The sequence below is a fragment of the Pomacea canaliculata genome, linkage group LG14 (genome assembly GCF_003073045.1).
Source record: "Pomacea canaliculata isolate SZHN2017 linkage group LG14, ASM307304v1, whole genome shotgun sequence".
Lineage (NCBI taxonomy): Eukaryota > Metazoa > Mollusca > Gastropoda > Architaenioglossa > Ampullariidae > Pomacea > Pomacea canaliculata.
Genome location: NC_037603.1, coordinates 1,809,564 through 1,832,123, shown reverse-complemented (window position 1 = coordinate 1,832,123; position 22,560 = coordinate 1,809,564). Strand labels below are relative to the sequence as shown.

At 40.6% G+C, this 22,560-nt stretch overlaps 3 protein-coding genes across 3 annotated transcripts; 1 reads left to right on the top strand and 2 right to left on the bottom strand.

Annotated features, from left to right (window-relative positions):
- Positions 1-318: 318 nt before the first annotated feature.
- On the bottom strand, positions 319-10,344 carry LOC112555506. Its single transcript, XM_025223941.1, has 18 exons — positions 9,985-10,344; positions 8,732-8,882; positions 8,067-8,169; positions 7,586-7,716; positions 7,177-7,297; positions 6,809-6,878; positions 6,093-6,296; positions 5,793-5,928; positions 5,046-5,199; positions 4,791-4,939; positions 4,184-4,258; positions 3,835-3,975; positions 3,064-3,246; positions 2,590-2,715; positions 2,071-2,316; positions 1,425-1,580; positions 993-1,109; positions 319-736 (listed from the first exon to the last, which is right to left on the bottom strand). Exons 1-18 carry the CDS (start codon positions 10,006-10,008, stop codon positions 624-626), a joined length of 2,400 nt encoding a protein of 799 aa, XP_025079726.1. The 5' UTR covers positions 10,009-10,344; the 3' UTR covers positions 319-623.
- A 2,461-nt stretch (positions 10,345-12,805) lies between these two features.
- On the top strand, positions 12,806-16,464 carry LOC112555688 (nuclear cap-binding protein subunit 2-like). Its single transcript, XM_025224166.1, has 2 exons — positions 12,806-13,155; positions 15,441-16,464. The coding sequence occupies exons 1-2, from the start codon at positions 12,878-12,880 to the stop codon at positions 15,631-15,633; spliced, it is 471 nt and encodes a 156-aa protein (XP_025079951.1). The 5' UTR covers positions 12,806-12,877; the 3' UTR covers positions 15,634-16,464.
- A 1,662-nt stretch (positions 16,465-18,126) lies between these two features.
- Positions 18,127-21,764, bottom strand: LOC112555234. The gene is made up of 5 exons (XM_025223535.1): positions 21,526-21,764; positions 20,910-21,120; positions 19,563-19,696; positions 19,149-19,311; positions 18,127-18,948 (listed from the first exon to the last, which is right to left on the bottom strand). Exons 1-5 carry the CDS (start codon positions 21,554-21,556, stop codon positions 18,690-18,692), a joined length of 798 nt encoding a protein of 265 aa, XP_025079320.1. The 5' UTR covers positions 21,557-21,764; the 3' UTR covers positions 18,127-18,689.
- Positions 21,765-22,560: the final 796 nt, after the last annotated feature.

Genomic DNA, 22,560 nt, shown 5'->3' with positions numbered 1-22,560 from the left:
CTGAAAAAAAAATTGATGAGATATTTATCATTCTTGCGTAACTTGTTCATTTGCGAGTCCAGCTTGTTACCAAATAATTGGATGAGCTCTTTCATCCACCGTATTTTCAGTAATTACTGCCACGACCTGTAGGAACGATTTACATCCATGGAATGTAAGCGAGATTGTGATTGATTGAATAGCTGTCACGTGACCTCCGAACATGTACTTTTACAATATCTGGTCAGTGGAAGCTGACTTCGCGGAGGGTGTGTCACCATGTTTCTGGATTCCCCTGGTTTGACAAAACATCCCAACAAACAACAAAGTGCGAGGAAGTATGGTTGTAGTTTACAACATTGCTTTACTTCCTTTTTTTTACAACTTGCAGAAAACAAACCGGTTTGGCCTCGGTTTGTTTCTGGATTTAACTATAAATTGCTATAATGCAAAAAAAGAGAGAAATTAAAGTGGAGAGAAAATGGAGATATAAAATTGGAGCAAAAGCCACGACAAGAACAAGAATGTCATCACCGTCAACATCACCACTAACATCACTGTATCAGGCAGACAGGTGCAAAACAGTTCAACAGAACGACTCAAGGGTCACGCCTCAGCACTCTCTCCCCGTCATTGCCACGTCATCACTCGCACGTGCTGCACGAACGTTGACAATGACGTAGCATGTACTGTGCGTTGGATGCACAGTGGCCGGCCTTCGCCCACACACCACACAGGAACAGCTCGTCCCGGCAACCTGGCGATAAAGATGTGGAATGTGAGATAAAAATACTTCTATACCTATCCAAGCAATACAGATGTTTGGTGTGGGGAGGTGTTAGAGAACTACCCAGCAATGAAGAAGTTTGATGTCGGAATTGCTCGACCAATTAAATGCACGTGTAAATTTTGGCCGCCCCATTCCGGATAACTGTTTATTATGTGATACAGATATAGTCAAACACGAGAAAACAAGTGAATAGGCTTAAAAACTGGATAAATATCTCGATTACCGTTACAGTTGTTGCAGGATTTTTTGCAGTAAATGAGGTTGTAGCCAGGGTTAGTCTCACAGAATCCACTTTTCGCCCATCCGGGACATCCACCGGGATCTCTGTCCCTGCAGACTTCTGCGGAAAGCGTCAGAGGTTCAAGAAAGTAAAAATTCCATGCTTTGCTCGTATTTGTTCTAAGTGGATGTTGTCATTCAGAGACTCCTAGATATCTCTGTGTGTGTGAGAGAGAGAGAGAGAGATTCATGTCTGTGCTTGTGACTTTTCCTTTTTTGGCTGCAAGAAGAAATGTAACTAGAAAAACGGAGTATTAAAAGCTATTCTAACCGATTATGTGGTTAAAGGCCGCGTGATTAAACAAAGTTTCTAGTGGAAGCTTTGTGACAAGTCTAAAGAGAGGGAGTCTGCCATCAGGGATGAAACTTCACACACCTTCTTCACCCCCGGAGCTTCCACCTCCAGTGGAACCGCCACACACGTCGCAGGCCTTGCTGCAGTGCTTGTGCATCCACTGGGGGTTGATGTCGCAGTGCCCTGTCTCAGCCCATATTATGCATTCCACCTCATTGTGCGAGTTGAAGCAGTTGGCTGTAATCAAACATACTACACTCCATCTAACTGTGCAAGTCCATGGAGGCAACCAGAAAGACAAAGGAAAAATATAATAAACAGGCCAATCTTATGGTTTGACACTGGAGATAGGAACCATGGAGGCAACCAGAAAGACGAGTGAAAAATATAATAAACATGTTTTGTGGTTTGACACTGGAGATAGGAACAAAGTGTGGTAAGATATTTCTGACTTCAAGGTTTCTTCGTGTATGGCTTTGTGTTTACAAACAAATGAAGGAATATGTGAGTATGAATGTCATATAAATATGAGAGTACTGGAAGGTGGAGGAATAACTAAAATAAGCACAGTGTTCAGTCAGTGGCCAAGGTCCCGCCAATGACCAGCCAAGTCCACTGACCTCGGACGCGTGAGTTGTGAGTTTTGTGGGAGGAGATACGGGACAGAAAGGAGATGGGGAGGTAATATACACGAAGATAGAGTACAACTACACAGAGCATCGAACACGTACCCTTCCCAGGAGCCGTTGTCGTTGTCGTCGTTCTCGTCCTCGTGGTGGTCTTGGTATCCGATTTTTGGTGACCTCGGGCCGCGGCGTGGCCGTTCGTGTCTCGGGCTGCGACGTCACGTCCGGTTGACAGATGCCGCACGCCATGGCGCAGTTAGCGTGCATCCATTCGCGGTTAATGATGCACTCTTTTTCCTCAGCCCAGATCTGACATTCTTTGTCTCCATGGAGGTTTTTACAGGTTCCTAACCAAATAACTAAGCTGTTTCTAAACTGTATACACAGGACTTCATATATTATTTTCAGGAATCATGATTGATGATGATGATGATGATGATTGATGATGATGATGATGATGATGATCTTTAAGCTTTCCTAGGTAAGCTGTCTTATGATGTAACAACCACAATTAAGGTTCATGAATATTTCATTAATATTATGCTTTGTTGAGCTTATTCCGAGCAATTGCGAAGATCTTGCCAAGCGTTTGCCGTGATTCCTTCTGTTTATCCACTTACCATCCTCGCATTTTCCACAGCTCTTCCTGCAGTTGGGGATCATCCACTTGGGGTTCTTGGTGCACTCGCCAATCTCCGCCCAGCGCCGGCACTCTGCTCCGTTTGGGTGAATGTCGACGCATTCCTCTGGAAGGAATTAACAAACAAGCAAACAAACAAAATATTGCCGCTGTCGTCGCCATGCTCGTTGTATAAAGACAGCGCATCCATCATTTACATTCCAGAGCAAAATTCACACATACACACTTAGACTGCTTACAAACTCTCTCCTCTCAAGAACTAATTCTCTATGAGCATTTTTGTCATTTAGACGACAGCAAGTACGTATTATGCACCTTGCCTCCGGTTACTAAATCGTAAAGCTTTGATTAGACACGGTCAAATGCCTATTTAAAAATCTTACCAAAATTGGGGGGGTGGGTCTAGGGGAGGGAATGAGGGGAATCAAGGGAAAGAATCCAATACAGTTCTTACTCTCTTCGTCTTCCTTGTCCTTGTCGGCGCCACCGCTGTCCGGCCCGTCCGATACAGATCCGTCAGAGCACTTTCGACACGACTTGCGACATCTGTCCGACATCCACTCCGGGTTGAGCATGCATTCGCCGTCCAACGCCCACATCTCACATTTGGCGTCGTCGTAACGGTTGATGCAGCTGGCTACAACACCACGTCACGTGGGCACGCAAAGGACCGGACAAACAGGCGAGAAGGCAGCGATAAAAAAAGAAACGACAGAGAAAATTAAGAACATAAATGAAATGGAACATGAATGCAACTACTGAAAGACCAAATGAAAAAAGCAAGGAATGAAATTAACAGAGAAGCAAATTTAAAAAAAAACAAACAAAGAATTTAAAAATATAAATAAAGAAAGAGCAAAATTAGAACAGGAGAAAGAGTGATTAAAAAAGGGAAATGTTTTTGAAAAACACAAAAAGGAAAACTATTTTACTAATATAGAGAAGATGTGAAAAGAGAAAGAAAAGAAAGCAGCAAAGAAAGAAAAAATATATAAAGAAGAAAAACATGAATGAATGATAACAGAAAAAGGGAAGATTTTTTTAAACTAGGAAACCGAAAAAAAAAAAGAAAAAGAAAAGGAAGAAAAAAAGCAAGGAAGAAAAAAATAAAAAAACGAAAATAAAAGAAAATAATAACAAAAAAAAAAAAAGAAAGGAGGCGCAAATGAATTAAGAAGAAAAAGATTTTAGGTGGGAGTAGGAGGATGATCTTAAGAAAACTGACCTTCTGGCTGCATGGCGGGGTTGGCGCAGAAGTTGCAAGTACTCTTGCAGTTTTTTTTCATAAAAAAGCTGTTGGTGACACAGTCGCCCATCTCTTTCCACTTGTGGCACTTCTCGAAAGTGTAGACGTCCTTGCACACACCTGATGGAGCAGAAAACATCACGTGATACATTACATGCATCAGTTGCACTACAATAGAAGGAACACACACGCACGCAAACAAATAAACAAAGAAAGAGACAGGATCGTGCCAAGGATCTTCATGATGATGATGATGGATGATGATTGATGATGATTGATGATGATGCATCTTTTTGACATAGCCTGGTGCTGCTGTTTACTTTCGTACCTATCATCCAGTCCTTAGGAAACAAGTTCGCGAACATTCCAAACCATTGCCAAGCCCAAGTTGTGAAATGGTTCTCTGCAAAAAATAAATAACAAATAACAAAGCAACAAAATAAAATACAACAACAACACAAAGCAACAACTTCAACGTACATATGTATGTTGACATTTATGTTGACATTTTTGTATACTTATATATGCACTCGTTTGTCTGTCCTTGGTCTCATACTGACCATTCTGACTTGGGCGAAAAAGACTGACAGATCCTTTCAAACAAATCCAAGTCCAGCGAAGTACACTTTTGCTACATGTATAATGCAGTATTTACTTGTCTTTCACAACTTGACACTTTCTTGACTAATTTACACTTAAACAAAAACATTAAACGCAACCGCCAAATTCCTGAACGCCTCGCAAACATTTGTTACTTTAAATATCAGTCATTTTCATTTAATCACATTCTGTGATGCAAACATACAACTTGGACATTCCCTTTATTCACTCCGGGCCCACAGGAAATAGGGCAGAAAAAAATGTTTGCCTAAGCGCTGATTGGCTAGAATAAAAAAAAAGGCACTCTACGACAATTGGCCAGATGTCAGTCTTACTTTCTTCTTGCTCCTGCTCCTGCTTGTCCTTCTTGCACTGACCACAGGCCTTCTTGCAGTGGGTCCGCATGTACTGGCTGTTACGGTCACACTCTCCCTGATTGGCCCACACGGCGCACTTCCAGTTGTCGTAAATGTTGGTGCAGTGTCTTAACAAACAGCAGAAACACAACTAGCGACGTCACACAACAACAACAACAACAGCAACAACAACAACAACAACAACAAAACATTTATAAGGCACATATCTTACACGTACCATCGGGTGGGCTTGTCTCCGTTTGAGCGCTCATGTCTATGCCCTGTGAAGATCGGACTTCACAGTCCCGACTTCCATCTTTACAGATGCAGTTACAGTTCTGATCCAGAAAGCCGTCGTCAGTACATGTCACGGTACTGGCACAGAATGCTGTCGACACAGAACAATGCGCACACGCGCACCCGCACCACACACAGAGAATAAATTATAGTAAATACTGCTTGTCGTTATGTATGCTACACCGACATTTATGAAGACTTTTAAAATAACTTTTGTTTTCGCTTTGTAAAATACCACTCATCAGTTTGAAGAAGTTTTTTTAACCGCTTATTTCTTCAGTCATTTAAAAATCCCAGTATGTAAAGCAAATCGATATATATATACACATTATATTATTTAACGGCCTACTGCGGTGGACTCAGTGCAAGATAAAATTTTCCCAAATCTGAGAGAATACCCCTCTTTCGTTCTCGAGATATATCTGATATATATGCATATATATGAGATATATATGCACAAAAAAGGTCAAATCGTGACGTCATGAGAGTATCCAGCTACGACCAGTCATGGCATTATTCTAAATTTCTCATTGGTTGACGCTTTAGCAAGCAGCTTCAGAGTTTCCATGCACTATCATGACGTCAGTATCTTTGACCAGGTTCTGTGCAATGTGGACTGTGTTTCACACGTGCATTCAGTCGTGGATTTTTCAGGAGGAGGAGAGAATGCTGAGCGTGACTCACCGTTGCAGGAATACATGGAGCTCACGACTTTGACGTCAGAGAATGACAGTTCCTTCATGTAGACTTTGCCTATCTCTTTCTCCTTTGACGAATCTTTAGTTCGAATCGTATGCGCTTGGTTGTTATAGGAAAATGCCTGCTCATCAAATAGTACACACACGTACCCGGACACACACAGTGCACACGACCATACATGCACGCCGCGCAAACACACACACACACATGGTAAACAAAACAACGAGGATGACGGTGATGATTGCAACGGCATCAGCGATGATAATAACAAAGACTACCGCATACCGTAACGCCATAGTGCATGACGGAGGAGTACTCGTAGGGCACACTGAACTGGTTGACGGTGTCGGGGGAGTATTTGTTGAACCACACGCGCATGTGCGGCGACACGTTGCCGTAGAGGATGTCGATGTAGGTGTCGCGGTCCGGCAGCTGGTGCTCGTGCACTACTCCAATGGCGTGGCCGATCTCGTGCAGGTACAGGCCGCGCTGTGACACGGACAGAGAGGAGATGGGGGAGAGGGAGGACAAAGAAAGAGATGACATGTGGCGTGACCAGGTGTCCCTTCAATCAGGTAAGCTAACGGGCAGGTGAGCAAGCTTCCCCAATCAATCGATCAATCGATCAATCAATCAATCACTCAGATATGTCCTGTTCTTTCAGTCAATAACATTTTCGTAAAAAATTAACAAATCTATGCGGATAAATTTTATACCAATCAAACACTGATACAAGTATGATATTTAAATTGGAATCTTCAAGGGTTAGTATCCACCGAAAAACAAATATTTGTCATTGATGTTTGTAAATAGTAATACCTAAAACAGGTTGATGATGCGAGTTTCCATTAGTTAATAATTACCTCCCCATATCTCTTTTCGATACTCATCACATGCTGTTTCAAGAAATGACAACATTTTAAAAATAAAGCATGAATGTATGTCTGCGCATGCGCGTGTCGAGTCATGCACGTGCTCCTCGCGAGAAGCAGATGACTTACGAAGCGACACCCAGCTATGTCCAGGTTCAGCAGCTGCACACCTCCTACCATACCCAGCTGTGAGTTGCAGCTGTAACGAGATAAGTCATTTCATTAATGCAATTATCATCCTCATCATGGTAATTTACTGCATTTACTTTCTTTGATCTCTGTTAGTCTGTTGTCTCACCCCCTTACAGCAAGATGGCAGCCAGGTCACGTGATTACGTGACAGGCATTACACGCTAGAATTGTACGCATTACACGCTCTACGCTCCACAAACTGACCGCAGACTTGACGACGTAGCCATGTTCACACACACACACTCTATCCATCGTTGATAGGACTGATGCTGGAGGTGATAGAACCTTCGGGAAGAGGTGCTTACCCCATTCCATTTTGGAATCGAACCATGTTTCGATCGGCGCTGGTGGCTGGGCGAAACTTGACGCAGGTGTAACGTTCCCATTCCGTCATGCACTGCTTGATCATGTACTCCTCCTTCGCATCTGTCCAAGTGTGGCAGGTTTGCAAAGCGAAACGAAAACTTTAGGACCGGCGAAATAATGTTAAATGCGACAACATGTTACATTATGGAGACTACATTACAATGGAGAAGACTGAGTGGATGAACGAGTGTGAGTCTGTGTATGTATTTATACATTTGTTATTACACACGCATTGTTGTTCGTGTGTGTGTATATATATACATATAGTTGAAAGATTATTTATGTTCCAACGCCAGACGTTTACGTCTGTTACTGAAAGATGGACTTTTATGTGCACAGTGGACTTACTGAAGTCTCCTCTGGCGAATTGGTAAGGAATCTCGCCTTGAGGCCAACGCAAGACTACATCGCGAGCCGCCTTCCGCTTGTGACGTGATCTTGAGGTTAAGCTGCTACCGTTACGCCACAAAATAAGGTCACTGTAAACAAACAAACAAACAAACAAACAAACAAACAAACAAACAAACAAACAAACAAGCAAGCAAGCAAGCAAGCAACAACCAACCAACCAACCAACCAACCAACCAACCAACCAAACAAACAAACAAACAAACAAACAAACAAAAATTAACAAAGGCAAGCGAGAAATGTTATCATTGAAACAGGACTTACACAGATATGTTTGTTTCTTTGTTGTTATTATTTACTATCTTGTCTGTCTGCTCGTCTGCTAACTTGCCTACTTGCCTACCCGTTTGTCAGTCTATCGGATTGCTTATCTGTCACTGTCAGTTAATTCAATGCAGTTTTTCAAACAAGAAACTCTCACCCAGACGGAGGTTCGTACAGACTAATAAACTGATCTTGTGACAGGTACATATCCAGTTCCGCCAGAATGTTCTCGCCTTCCGCTAGAATCTTGTTGGAGGCCACTGTAAACAATGCGAGAGAAACATGACATGAACATGAACATGAACAACAGTTTGTCTTCAAGTTTTACGGTCAACATTGCACTACTGGTTCCTGCAGCTAAAGGTATTTCTCGATTGGACGAATGTGGGCGAACGTTTGACCGAGTGTGGCAAAGTTCTTGCATGGTTATATAAAGAGTTTGCTAAAGTCTGTCAAACGTTTACTCTAAATGATGATCTTTGTAACTGTCCTAGGCGTCGAACTGCTTGTCTAAAAGCAGATCAGATATTGAAACCCTGACTGCAGGATGACTGATGCAATACTTTAGACACGTGCCGACACATTCACGCGCGCACACGTAGACGCACACATAGACGAACACACTCTCTTTTATGCAAACGTGCAGCCGCATCTCTCATAAACATGCTAAAAAAGTCTGTCCTGAACTGGGAACACTCTCTTCCTGTCACAAATCTTCCGACTGTTTCACATCCATCCCTTCTCGAACACAACCCCTCCACCGCTCCCCTTTCTCCAAATTGTCAGTCTACACAAGAAGGGAGGAAATGCCTCATGCCTCACCATCGATGCCTCCCAGAGCCTCCGTTATCAGCTGGTCGATGGTCTTGTCGGTGCGCGGTTCTCGGCGTCTGTAGGAGTTCCAGCCTGGGGGGCCGGCGGCTTGGTGGGGGGACTGACCCCGTACGGCAGGTAGCACCAGTACAAGCACGGCCTGCGACATGAAGACAAGCGGCGGTCACGTGTTTTGTCGGGCGCAACCAGGGTTGTACATGACAGAATCAAAACAAATACCGAAGAAAAAAGAAAGGAATAAAAGGAGAGGAACAAAGATTTTTGCTGCTCCTAAGAATATAACGATGACGCCAACGATCACAATGATGATGGTAAATGTCAAAGTTGCGGCCTTTTTTGTCGTTGGTGAGCGAGGTGCTAGAGACCTTACTTTTCTCAAGACGACTTTTTTGTAGGAAGGTGATGCCCTCCTCTTTGTTACTGCCTTACCTTTCCTCAACCCTTGACGTAGTCAGGTACCTTTCTTTGCCTTGAAACAAGTGAGTGGACTGTATTTCTTTTTTTAAATGTTCACTGTTAGTGGAATGTTGAATAATACATAGTACGATTAGTTGGATCACTAATGTTAACCAGCATTCGTTCATGTCTCCCCCTAGCCACCCACCCATCGCTGCAAATGAAGAAATCACGCTGAGCAATCCTAGCAACTTTCTCAAGTATGTGATGTTATCTTCGTCTTCCTCAGCAACAGACACCGAATATTTTGCACACATTTACAGAAGTGCTGTTCTGTGTTGCCCTCTTCAAGTTTGTGTTCGTTTTGCGCAGCTGGCCCCTAAATGAACATTGCTTCCACTTAAGTGGGCGCTGGAGGAAAAAGCAAAATATCTTTAGCATCATTCTTACAAAATATACAGCTTGTCTTTTCATGTTAAATTCGCGGTCGGCCAACTTTCTGGTGGTATTGTCGTATAAAAATTGAAATGAGAGGAATATGTATATATGGAAATACTTCCGACCTTTATGAATCAGTAGGTATTTTTCACAGCACTCGTAGATTGTCGTGGCATAAAATGTATTTCTACCTTCACTTCTGTGTTTTTTACTACCTGTACTTTATCAGAAACATAAACAAACTAGGAAGTCAACATCACAAGACTAAAGCATAATAATGGAGAGCGTTCAATCAAGCAAGTATAAGCATAATAAGTCTCTTCAGTAAGGATTGACAAAGAATAATAATAATAATAAGAAGAAGAAGATGATGAAGATGAAGATGATGATAAAAAATACTCTCTTACCATAGGCAGATAACTATTGCACATAGCGGCGGTTTCGTGTATCCTTCACACAGCTGACAAACTTGACACTGGAGTATCCACTTCCTTTTTTTCCAGCCAAAAAGAACCACGTCTGTCAAAATTTCATCTTTGAACGACTAGTCCCATCTGTGCAAATATGGAAAAGGTCAGAGCGAGGTTTACACCGAGTTTCAAACTTCATGTAAAAGCAAAAATAAAAGAATCCTGCAAATCTGAAACGGTGCTTGTTAACGGGGTGGGGCTTAAGGGGTTGAAAAAAACAATCCCGGACGATAACCGAGGATCAGAATTGGCTGACGAGAAAAATGCCCTGCTTGCTGGTTGTCAAGAGCAGCGAGTACTGACTCCAGAACCTTTATGAAATCGCATGAATGAGTCCAGCAATGAAGTCCTTGGCGGGCAAGTCAATCAAACGATGTAAGTCTCGGGTACTGACAAACCACAAGAAAATATCTGCAAAGAAGCCCTTTTTTAAATCTGATTTTTTTCAGTTTGAAAAACCTTTTTTACTCTTTAACATTAATTGTTAGTTTATAAGTAACTGCCGTTTCATTAGAGAGATAAACTACAGCTGTAAAAAAGGAAGGGAGGGAAGAAAAAGGAAAACGAATCTTGGTCAAGTGGAACAGGAAAACGAAGTTATAAAAAGAATCAGATCTTTTGCAGTGTCGGTCAGAATAATTGGCTTTAAACAGTAATTTTTGTCAATAATTTACTTTTAGAATTGTGCTCTAATTATTTACAAATGTTTCGGAATGCATAGTTATATTATATAATAGACTTCTTTTTGCTCAAAAGCAGCTCCACGATGTTAAGTGTGGAGAGGAAAAGGAACTTGTACCCTTCTAGGATGCTGACAGGCAAGTCTCGATCAAAGTGCACTCATTGTGTGTGTGAGTGTGCATGCGTGCGTGTGGACGGGGGAGTGAGAGTTGGTGACTGAATGAGGGGAGATTACACTTGCACTTTGTGTGGCTCTCTCTGATTTTATGCAGATGTTTATTGAGGTCGGGAAGCACAGAACTCCTCAACACAAACATCAGCCATCCGCGCATGCTCGTCCAAATAAAAGTTCGTGGTCCAATCGAGTTGTTTTGCAACTGAATAAAATGTGACATTAGAAAGAAAACCATTTTCCCTTTCCAAAGAAAAAGTCGTGTATTTCCATGGTGACTGGTGAGTCACTATCCTCATTATATTGCAATCGCCTGTTTCTTCCAAAATGCGTACTCTTGCAAATTCTCGCAAATTTAAACTGAGCTCTCTAGTGATAGCCAATCAAATCGCGCGAAATTATTCTTCACAAAGACATGACGTGGCACAAAAGTTTGGGTAGATTAAAAAAAAAACAAAAACACTTGATTAACGGCGGTAGAGCTTCGTAGATAAAATACAACTATTACCATGCAACACAACTAGCACGTTGTACACACATGTCACAACACACTTACGATGGAGAATGCCACACGTTGCATAACTGCCAGAGGGACTTCCGGCGCTGCTTTTGTAGCTCGCACCAAACGTCGCCTTAACCTATTTTTGAGAGGACCTCGACAGCATTTCAGACCTGTGTGCTACGAGGGCAAAATCCTGTCCTTTTTCTAACAGTGAATGTCTTGAACTACTCTTCCGGTTCGGTTGTGTTAGCTTCCGTCGTCGGAAAGTTCTCGGTCATTTATATAGATCACTCGGGGAAGTGGGAGGGAAACATGACTTGCTTTCATGAACTGAGACACAGACGTCTCTACTTCTATAGATAGAGAAGTCCCTCGAGCATACTTCAACCCACAGACTTCTCTATTTTCATAGATACAGGAGTCTGTCGAGCACATTTCAACCCACAAACTTCTTACCTCTATAGACACAGAAGACTGTGGGTTGAAATGTGCTCGACACTGAAGACGAAAGGAAGAAATGGAGACTGGTGTTTGACGCCGAACCAGCAGCTTTGTACCGTGCTGCGTCCCTACAGCCGACCAACACTTGACACTGTTGTAGCTTGATAAACAGTATTTATTAAACACACACAACATGGCGCTACCGGCCAGCTCAAAACGCAAAAAAAGAACTAACTATATAACACCCTGATATCCTCACGGTATAACTCTTATCACGCAGCGCAGCTGTCTCTGTAAACAGGTGCCACGAGAAAAAAACCAAAAACAAAACAAGAAAAATAAAAAGCAAACAAACAAACAGTGTAAATGAGAGGCCTTAATTGTTAGCGGCAAATGTTAAACTACAAAGATATGATTTATATAATATAATGTGTGTACTTATTGACATTCTTATATATAAGATAAAAGAAAAAGTTTAGTCCAGCGCCATTACGGTCGTCGACGAGGGAGGTGTTCAACCTCTCGCTTATCTCGATCGTGAGAACTGTCTTTCCCCTTCCTTCTCCCCCCCCCACTAACTCTGCAGCTGATTCAGCTGGGGAGAGGGTGGGAGAGAAAATACGCTATCACGCAGGCATCGCGTATTATGAGTCAACCAACCATCTTTGTTATGTGAATAAAACGCTATAAACTATACACTGATATTGTACTCAACAATCAAATACAGAGTAATAATATCCGTAACAATAATTATGTATTAATGAATGTGATGTACAGGAAGAATCAGTTGTTTACTTAAAGATAATTAGAACTTTTGTGTTGATAGTAAACTAAAAACTTTTATTTTAAAAAGCGCACTGTGGTGTTATTATTATTACTTCTAGGTTCTAACAAAAGAAGCGAAAGTAGACGATCTCTAGAACAGAAAACAAGACTTAGTGCTTGTCAAGGGCTGCAACTCTTAATCGTCTTCCGCATTTTCATGGTCTTCTCTACGCTGGTCGTCATTACTTTGTTTATCGCTCACTGTCAGCATGTCCAAGAGACCAGCAGGATCCGTTTCCTTGAGCCAGTACAGAGATCAACATTATAGAGGTAGTAGACAGGACCAAGAAAAAGCTCTACTGAAATCTACAACATTGTATATTGGAAACCTTTCATTCTTCACCAGTGAAGAGCAAATCTTTGAACTGTTTAGTCGAGCAGGTGACGTGAAACGCATTATAATGGGTTTAGACAAAGTGTCGAAAACTCCGTGTGGATTTTGTTTTGTGGAATTCTACGCAAGAAACGATGCGTTAAATGCAATGAGGTAAGTCTGTCCATTACGAGAAAGATTTCCTGTCACTTGTTTCGGATAAGTAAAAGTAGGATTATTTTCTGCTTTGTAAAGCCTAAAGTGCTGTGAGATAATTTCCCTTCTTTATTTGTAAACATTTTCGCATGTTATGAATAATTATACAAAAATAAGGATATACTCTCACTCTTGCCTAAAATGACTTATTAGTCAAAGAATTCTAGAATGGTAATAAATAGCAATTAATTTTGGAATAAATTCATATATTGATGGCATATGATGCCATAAGCCTCAGCTCATGGAATAAGGGCCAAGGATGATTTTGTAATAGATATTGCCTTCTACCCAGATTGGACAAGAAGCACAGTAGAACTGCACTTTAGGAAAGCCCAGGGTTAAGTTTAACTAATATAAATTCCCCCCTCCTTCCACCACCACACACACACACACAAATCCCTGCCACCTAACTCATTAATGGCACATAGCTCTCTTCCATACTCTCTGTTCAAGTTTCACTTCCCACTATTTATCGGCTGGTCCAGTGGCACAACATTTAGTGCTTGTCACAATACACTGTCCTGGGTTCAGCCTTTGACTCAGGCATGCTCTGCTTTCTTTACATGTGGCATCTGTTTCCAGGGCTAGCTGCCTTGCCATGATATAGCCTTAGTTGCTGTCTCTGCTTAAAAAAACCTATTCCATTCCCCCCACCACCTCTGTTCATCAATAGAATTGTAAGTGCTTTGCCTTCAGAAGTCCGTTATCCTGTTGTGCTTCAGGTATCAGCATAGCATCAAGTATCCTCAAGTTTCACACTTATACCTGAATTTCTATCACTTTTACTTATCATGAATGCCTACCTTTATTTTATAGAAGCAACAGTATTGCATTATACTTATTTGGTGCAATGATGTGAGTGAAGCAGGGTTCCCAGGTCCTTGCAAGGTCCTTTTAAGTCCTTTTATATTGAATTTTCGCCGAAAGGCCTTTTAAGTCCTTTTATTTGCCATGCGGTCCTTTCAAATTCTCACACAGGTCCTTACATTTTCTCTGTGACCCTTTTAAGTCCTTTTATCGATAAAATATTACACAAATTTTTTCCGGAGTCGACTTTGGCGCAAAATACCGACGATTTTTTCGCCGCATGTTTGGTCTACACATCTGTACAACACTAGTTGCCCTTCCGTATTCGCAAAAAACACTTTTTTCAAAAGGTCTTTAGAAACTTACTCTTTTCTTGAACTTTGATCTTTCTAGTACTACTGTGCATAGCTCTATTTCTCTCTCTCTTCCGTTAGAGTGTGTGTGGCGAGAGAGAGACATGTGAACTGATTTGTATTACACCAAAGAATGGCTTTCAGGTTTTGCAATTATTATTACTTAGATTTCTAGAAAACTTGGAACATTAACGGTGTATGTTATCAGCGCGCTAAGGACACTTTTTAAGTTATCTAATCTAAATATGGCAGACAGGCATCAAAATTAACTCTTTGATTATTTATTACTAGAAATACATGTATTTGAGAACATAGAGAAGACCACAGATTCATAAATAATACATCTTTCCGACCACACAAGAGAAACTTAAGCATTGATGACTGTCACTTAGGTCCTTACGAATGCATGAAAGGTCCTTTTAAGGTCCTTTTTTGGCATCATCCCTGATCCCTGGGAACCCTGTGAAGCAGTTTGTTTAAAGAAGTGACTGTGACATTTATTCGCCTTCCCACATTTATTAATTAAAATATTTTCATTTTGTAATAGAACATTCTGTTCAATTTGAGATGTTTGAGGTTTAGTGGAATTGACTAATTGTCTTAAATCAATTTTTATATCTAGGGGCTTCTTTTTCTCAGTAGTATCTTTAAGAAATAACAAGTTCTCAAGTTTTTTAATATTTGAATTTCACTCCACTGTAGATATTATATGATTATAAAGGTCTTTTTAAGCTTTTGTCATATTTGATGTGTTAGAACTACATAATAATATCTTTGCAATATGTCCTTTGTTTTAAGGACTATTCATTTGATGGTGTTTTTATTGTTGAGAATAAATTATTTCCTTCTAGTGACTAAGAAGAAAACAATTGGCTTGTAGGATTGACAGTTTTCACCACACATTTTCTTAAAATACCAGATAATTGTTGTCTTGAAAATAATAATGCTAAAAAATTTACCACTTGGTTATACTTGGTAACATTGTTTTTTCACCTGTTGTCTTTACATTGCAGTTAAAAGGAGTGATAATAAAATCATACAAAGATAATGAGCATTAACAACATTTTTGTTCTCTTTTGACAGGTACATTAATGGAACTCGACTTGATGATCGCATAATTCGAACAGATTGGGATGCCGGCTTCAAAGAAGGACGACAGTTTGGTCGTGGTAAAAGTGGTGGACAAGTGCGTGACGAATACCGCACAGATTATGATGAGGGCCGAGGTGGTTACGGCAAGCTTGTGCAGTCAAAGATTCGCCGGCGAGATTCTTGAAGAGCTTCACTTTGTAGTGCATGACATTCTTCATGAGCAACTCCCAAAGACAATTTCCAGTTTTTTAAGTGGTGTAAAGAGATAAAAATGGGAGCTTTATGATATTGATGTTCAGGATTCATGCATTCATCAATACTTGGGGTGATCAAGGTTAAAATAACAGCATGAAGTGGAAGCAAACTAATGGAAAGAGGATTTAATTATCAGAAGTTACATTTTTACATGAAATATTTGAGTAAAAGGCTTTATTATTTCTGTTAAACTTTGTATCTTAAACTTTGAGATGTTGCAAAAACTAAAAGCCAGTTAAACCCTTAAAACAATATGTAGCAAGTGAGGAAAAGCTTAATGTTACAATATGGGGTCATGAATTCTTTTTAGTACTAATTTTGAGAAAAAAGATTTGTTTTTTTTTTTTCTTTTGAATGAGAATAATTGTGTGGCAGCCTTATCGAAGGAACAATCTTCTTCTACATTAGAGGATTTTCCCCATATTTCTCTGTGGACATTAAACTGATTGTTTATATCTAAACATGGATTAAAAAGTAGAAATGAAGAATGTATGATAGCTTGATGGTTCAAGGGAAGCAATCCATGAGATTCTCTTACTTGATGCAGAAAACTGTTTATCCCTACTTCTTACCCATATCCCCATTTGTTGCTGGAGATAAGTTGTTCTGCGGTTAATGATGATAAAGAGTTAATACCATCTAATCTAAAAAGTAGTTTTTATTAACAGTGCACCCATTTATGACTGTACATTAGTACTTGAAAATAAATGTATTAAGGAATTTATGTTTGTTCAAATATTAAAATATGCTGTCATTTGCAGACCAGTCTCTATTGTCTATGCAGTAAGAATAAAAGATAGCTTCTATGAGGTATTACCCTACGCAGGATAAATACTTTCCTATTGAAATAGGTTAAAAGTCTACCAAACATGTAGATCATATAGCCATTCTTGTTATCTTTCTCATTCTGCTTAGATATATCAGAGATTGTGCTTTCTGATTCATATTATGAGGTATTGCCCTAGCATATAAACATTGGCTACAGTTTGTGAAGATTATGCCCCTGATAAACTGGGCTGCTTGTTTTTTGCTTACCACACTGTGACACATTTCCATGGTGTTGGCAAAAAAGCAGCAATAAATTATATTTTGGAAATGAAAGAATTAATATCCTCTCAGACTTAAGGGCAAGCTATCATTCAGATAATTTGAAGAATCTCTGACTGGAAATAATAATTCATATATTGCATCAGGTTCTAACTGGAGACTACTTACCATGAACAACACCCTCTTACACTCCCTCCTCCCTTTCCCCAACAGGATTCAAGAAACTAAATCTGTCAAGTATTCCTGGAAAAAAAGATGAGTTTTATGGGTTTTTCTGGATGTTCTATATGTCTGTGTATACTGTAAGTGAATTAGCAGGGAATATAAAAAACAGTGAGTCCTCGAAAGATCATTTGCCAAAGCAGGGAAGATAAATGTTTGCTTTTTTGAGCAGAAAAGCATTCTCTTCTGAGATCTCAGTGCTTTTGATGGTTTATAATGGTTGTTGTTGGATGTGGAAATGGATATGATAATTTTTAAAACTGAATTCTGTATAGACCAGAGTCTGTCTATGAGTGTTTCTTGTGTCCACAACAGAATTTCACATGGCATAGGTCAAAGAAATAGCTTTCTTTAAATAGCAAACGCAGTAATAGGTCTGGGCATTCTTAGTCAAATCCTTACAGATACTGTAATTTCTAGTGTTTATATTTAAAAATTCCAAGGTATTATTGGTGTCATCTTAGTTATATAATTCCCTAATGAACTCAGTTCAGGGTACAAAACCAACATCAACTTATATTTATGTTGGAGTCAACCAGACTAGTATTATCAAACATGGGTTTAAGAGTGAAACTGGTCTTGGGTCAGCTTTCTTTTAGTTTTCCTTATACTTCTGTGTTTGAGACGGCCTTGTTTCCTTCACATGGTAATGTCAGTGACTAACCAATTTACCTAAGGTCAGCCTCCCTCCTCCAAGGAAACTGTGCCCTCTTGTTTCTTAAGCCATTTATTGCCAGTTGTCATGTTTTCGTAAATCTACGTGGTATTATGGAAGCGACCTTGTGCAAAAACATTTTACTTGTAAGTCTACCTAGACTGAAAAATCACCGAGGAACTAGAGCGAATTATTTTGTGTCAAGTTTAACTCGAGATCAACACTGTTTAGTAACAAAACCAATGCGTATAACATTTCAGAGTGGGTAAGGTGTGTGTGAGAGAGAAAGAGTGGGGCGGTGCTTATCTCTTCCTGGCTGCATTTCTATCCTTTTGCAAATCACTACAGGACAGGGGGAAAGGGGAATTTGGATAACTTACGAGAGAACAGGAACTCACTTCATCTCTAACATCGGGCGTATCGGTGCTCTAAACCCTCAAAGTCGATGTAAACAATGTTCGTTTATGAGCCACTCAACTCTTCGCCTCCCCAACATCATTTATGAATGTAAACAAACTTTATTGACGTTAACGATAAAATCTGGAGTACAATTTTCGTACTTTTAAAATTAAAAACAGTGACCACAAAAACAAAGGGCAAGCACTTCATGTTTAAGTTCAAAGATGTTGATTTCAGAATACATGTACAATTCTTTGAAGTATTGTGCATAAGCACATACATCAATGCGGCCCTATATATGATACTCGAGGAATAAACTAAACATATATCAATTCTTTTTTTTTTTCAAAGCTTTGCTGATCTATTCTTTGTCTAAAACAAATTGTATGAACAGAATCGTCCATAATGTTTCTCTCTTTTCCCTTAGGTAGATTTTTACTGAGACTGAATCAAGTCGTCTGTCTTTGCTTATTTAATCTATACATCCAAACCATGTTAGTAAATTTTTCTAAACAAGACTAATCTGACGATTGTCAGCAACACTTTTCTGTAAGTCAAAAAAGCTATAATTTGGAGCTCGCCGCTCAATTAACAGGTCTAGGTTAATAAGAGCACGAACAATAATAATAAAATTATGTTTAGACCTTGTGTAACTGTCGAACTCAAGCAAAATGTAAGAGCGCTGCAATGATTGGCAGCAGAATTGAAGTCCAGCCAATCAAAACGCTCGTAGCAACTGCAGTAGGATCATCGCCTGTATCCATCATGTGCGCCTGCGCGAAGGCGCTCCATTGAGAAGCGCATTCTTCTGTAGTCACTCGCTTCATCATTTCCACTATGATCTCTGCGGTCTTCACAGGGTTGTTTGGGCACTCTTTGAGGAGAGAGGAGTTCATGCATCTGGCCATCATGAATTGGGCCCTGTTGAATAAAAAGGCATGCTGCTACATTTAATGAGGAGGAATAGCGAGGGTGAAACTTAGGACGAAGACCTGTCGGGTCTGCACGAAGAGTACCAGTAGTTCCCCTCATCCCCCCAAGTATCGCCTCGGGACCTCGTGCCTCCAAGCTACCCCAACCCTCGGCCACGTGCATGCACGATCACTGCCTTGTGTACTTACATGCACATTCGCTCTTCCATTGGTTCTTCTTGTGACTCTATTCCCGAGACAGGTGCTGTCTCCCTGGGAATCTGAGAAGCTTCATCCTGAAAACTTTGCATGATTCCTACCCTGCAGCTGTCAAACATTGTCCTGTGTGATATCATGCAAACAGTATCTAGATCTGAAAAGAACAATAAAGGTTAAAAGTAAAAGAAATATAATAGTTTATGTAGTTTACTATTAAACTTAGACATGGTAGTCACTACGCCGTAATATGGAAAGAATACAAATGTCAAGTAACAGGAAATGCACATTGTACGACATGGAAATGATAAAAACGATTATAAGCATCCGACAGCCTAGCAAACTCAGACGAGTCACACATACAAAATCATTCTCTGCTATATATTTTTTTTAAGATGGCATTCTCACCCTGTTTCCTGGAACACATATAGGTGAGAGCATTTCTCAGCCGTTCAGGGTCGTGGGGTGGAGTCTTTAGTGGACACGTAGTGTTTATCGCTTCATTTATACAGTTCATCGCCGAGACAACCTTATCCATCTCACTGCCCAAAGATAATTGTAAGAACATCGCTTAAGCTTTGGTGAAACTGAATATCGTCACCCAGCAGCTAGCAACAAGCTTTCACCCCTCACTGTTGTCAAGACTGTACAGGGACAATGTGTGTGTGTTTGTGTGTGTGTCCTTGCATGAACGTCGAAGTAAAACTTTAGGCTTCTCTTTTTCGCATGCAGAACTATGTTTTCCCCAGAACAGCTAATCCCCCAGTTCAGAGGCGGCGTTAGGAACCGTTAGTAACACGCGGGGCCTGGGGCCGACCATCCGCGCGGGGCCTGGGTAATGGAGTACGTGTATCAACATCCCTATTGATATGATGCCGGAAGCACTGATTTATATACAGTTAGGCTGGATGTATTTCGCGAAATAACGAATGAATTTAGCGTTTTAATTGTTCGTAACCGTTTGTGACAGTAGTGGTTTTTTTCTTAAAGTGAAATAATGTGGTGACGATAACTTCATAAACTGCTTGTTGTTATTGTCGGGTTTAACGTGAAGACATGGGTTCAATAATTTGCTTCATTAGAACTTAGAAGTTTTTTTCTGAACGTCAATTTTTTGGTCACAACTTGTTTAACACAGCTACATGTAGCAATAAGTCATAAAGATGACCTCGGGGCTAAAGCGCGGGGCCCCTTCGAGAGAGGGGCCTGGGGCGGCCGCCCCATTTGCCACCCCCTAACGCCGCCGCTGCCCCAGTTACCTATTGTGTGATCTGGATACAACAAAGAATGAGTTTTATTTTCCCCCATTTATTCTGATAGAGAATCACAGAAAAGATTTGCTCCCTTAGATTCTTCTGTACATTTTCAAATGCTGTTAAATTTTGGCAAATGAGGAATCCAAAAGTTGACAAATAAAAAAAATCACCAGATTACAAAACAGAAAAAAAAAGAAAAATATAAAAGCAGCAAAAACACCCAAACAACATTTAATAAACCCTCTACTTACAAGTTTAAGTAGACGTAATTATTATTATATCCTTGTCTGAGTCGATTTTATTTTATATTAATCATATGCAAATGTTGAATAACTTCTTTTAAGTGTTTAAAAGTGTTTATACGCTTCATCTTGGACTGTAATTAGGAAAAAGTGGCATCCCACTAATCCTTTAAAAAGAGGACGTATTCACTATCATTCTGACACTGAAGAGCTTTTTTTATTGTTGTTGTTGTGGTTGATGTTGCCCCCTGACTTACTCGCACATATAAATCAGGTTGCTGGCACTTTCCGTGATAACAAACATCATGGGATCAAACTGCTGGTAGCCGTTCGCTGAATCCTCCTCGTTTTGCACCATAATTCGCTGGTCGCTCTGGTGCAGGGCTAGAAAGCACTCCTCCAACGCCTTTTCGTCTACACACTCCGACATGTTGCCAGAGGGAAAGGCCGTCGCGGAGACAACCAGCGCTGCAAGATGCAAGACAGGTAACAAGTGTTTAAAAAAAAAAAAAAAAAAAAAGGAGAGGAGAGCAGGGGTGAGTGGGAAAAACGTCTTTACTTTTTTTTCCCTCTTCCATCTACGTGGTCGCACTAATCATAAAGGCGACAACGACGACGATGATGATGATAATAATAATCAAATGGAGACAATAGAGACGTCGCACAGGTGCGTTTGCGGTAGGTACTACAATCCTTTAAGCATAGCAACAACTTACAAAACAACTATTAAAAATTAGAAGTGAAATAAAAAAAGTGATAACATGGAGAAATAAGAAAAAAAAAATCAGACAGAGAGACAGGAAAGAAAAAAAAACCCCAAAAAACAAAACGAAAAAGGGTTCAGACACTAACTTATTTTGTTTGTCATCTTACCAGTAAGCATGTAGCAGAGGAGAGATTTCATGGCGACACGTTCACCGGTTATCTAAGGAGCTACTGGCTCGGTCCTGGACAAGACTGAGAGGACGCGACACCAAGTCTTCACCCAGCGCTTGCACAATAGTGACGAGGTTCATCCTACCAGCTAAAACCTGACACCACGAAGCCTCACCAGACCTTCTAGCCTCGTTTTGCTCCCCAAACCCTAAATTAAAACCTCGCTTTGTTGCACACCGTGCAAAGTGGGCGTCGTTACCTCTCCCCCTGAACTCACCCGTCCTTCCACTAGCAACACCTTCCAGTACCTTGAGAACAAGTTGCGTCTCTGTTGGTCTGAATACATGTGCTTGTTTGTTTGTTGTTTTTTAGTCTGTCGGGCTCTACCTCAATCTTTTCAATGTTCAATGTTTGACATCTGGCAGGTAACATCTACTTACATCCCCGACAACCGCTTTTCATCCACAAAAACGTGTTAATCCTAGATTCCCTCGATCAGATCACTTAAAAACGCTCGTCGTCTACTTTCTGATTGTGAATAACTCGGTGTGTTGTGTGTTTGTTTAACGCGCGTGCAATGTTTTAGGGAATGGGGTGATTAATACCATCGCAGTTTCAAGTAGCTCACACCTTGTGTCCTTCCGTATGTGTCAATGTGAACTAGATAGCACTCATGTGCAAGGCTTAGTTATGAACCTGTTACACACCTGCCTCCTGGCTTGTTTCATTTGTTTTTTGACCTCATGTCAAAGGAGACCCTTGGGGTCGTAATTCTGGATCACATTCAAGACACCTACGGCATCTGTTGACCTTTAAACTCCACACCTACAGAAGATTGCTGTGTTTCAGGTCCTTAGCTTCATCTGAAATACTCCTTACCTCTGGCTAAAACTACAGACCCATGTAGCTGAACCTTTTCCTAGCTCATTTCACCACCCCACCCCACTACCTCAACGACATCTGTTTAACACCCTGTCCTTTCGTTGTGTAGTTCTTGGTGTCAGCAAGATGTTTGAAAACTGCTCGTGCACA

What these genes read in the sequence shown, in the direction of transcription:
- LOC112555234 (XM_025223535.1), bottom strand. Translation starts at nt 21,556, where the DNA reads ATGAAATCTCTCCTCTGCTACATGCTTACTG. An exon ending in TATGTGTTCCAGGAAACAGG is followed by an intron (nt 19,312 to 19,562) that starts GTGAGAATGCCA and finishes TGTTCTTTTCAG; the next exon opens with ATCTAGATACTGTTTGCATG. An exon ending in ATGGAAGAGCGAATGTGCAT is followed by an intron (nt 18,949 to 19,148) that starts GTAAGTACACAA and finishes TTTATTCAACAG; the next exon opens with GGCCCAATTCATGATGGCCA.
- LOC112555506 (XM_025223941.1), bottom strand. Translation starts at nt 10,008, where the DNA reads ATGTGCAATAGTTATCTGCCTATG. An exon ending in ATTCGCCAGAGGAGACTTCA is followed by an intron (nt 7,298 to 7,585) that starts GTAAGTCCACTG and finishes ACACTTGGACAG; the next exon opens with ATGCGAAGGAGGAGTACATG. An exon ending in GGAGCAGGAGCAAGAAGAAA is followed by an intron (nt 4,259 to 4,790) that starts GTAAGACTGACA and finishes TATTTTTTGCAG; the next exon opens with AGAACCATTTCACAACTTGG.
- LOC112555688 (XM_025224166.1), top strand. Translation starts at nt 12,878, where the DNA reads ATGTCCAAGAGACCAGCAGGATCCGTTTCCTTGAGCCAGTACAGAGAT. An exon ending in GATGCGTTAAATGCAATGAG is followed by an intron (nt 13,156 to 15,440) that starts GTAAGTCTGTCC and finishes CTCTTTTGACAG; the next exon opens with GTACATTAATGGAACTCGAC.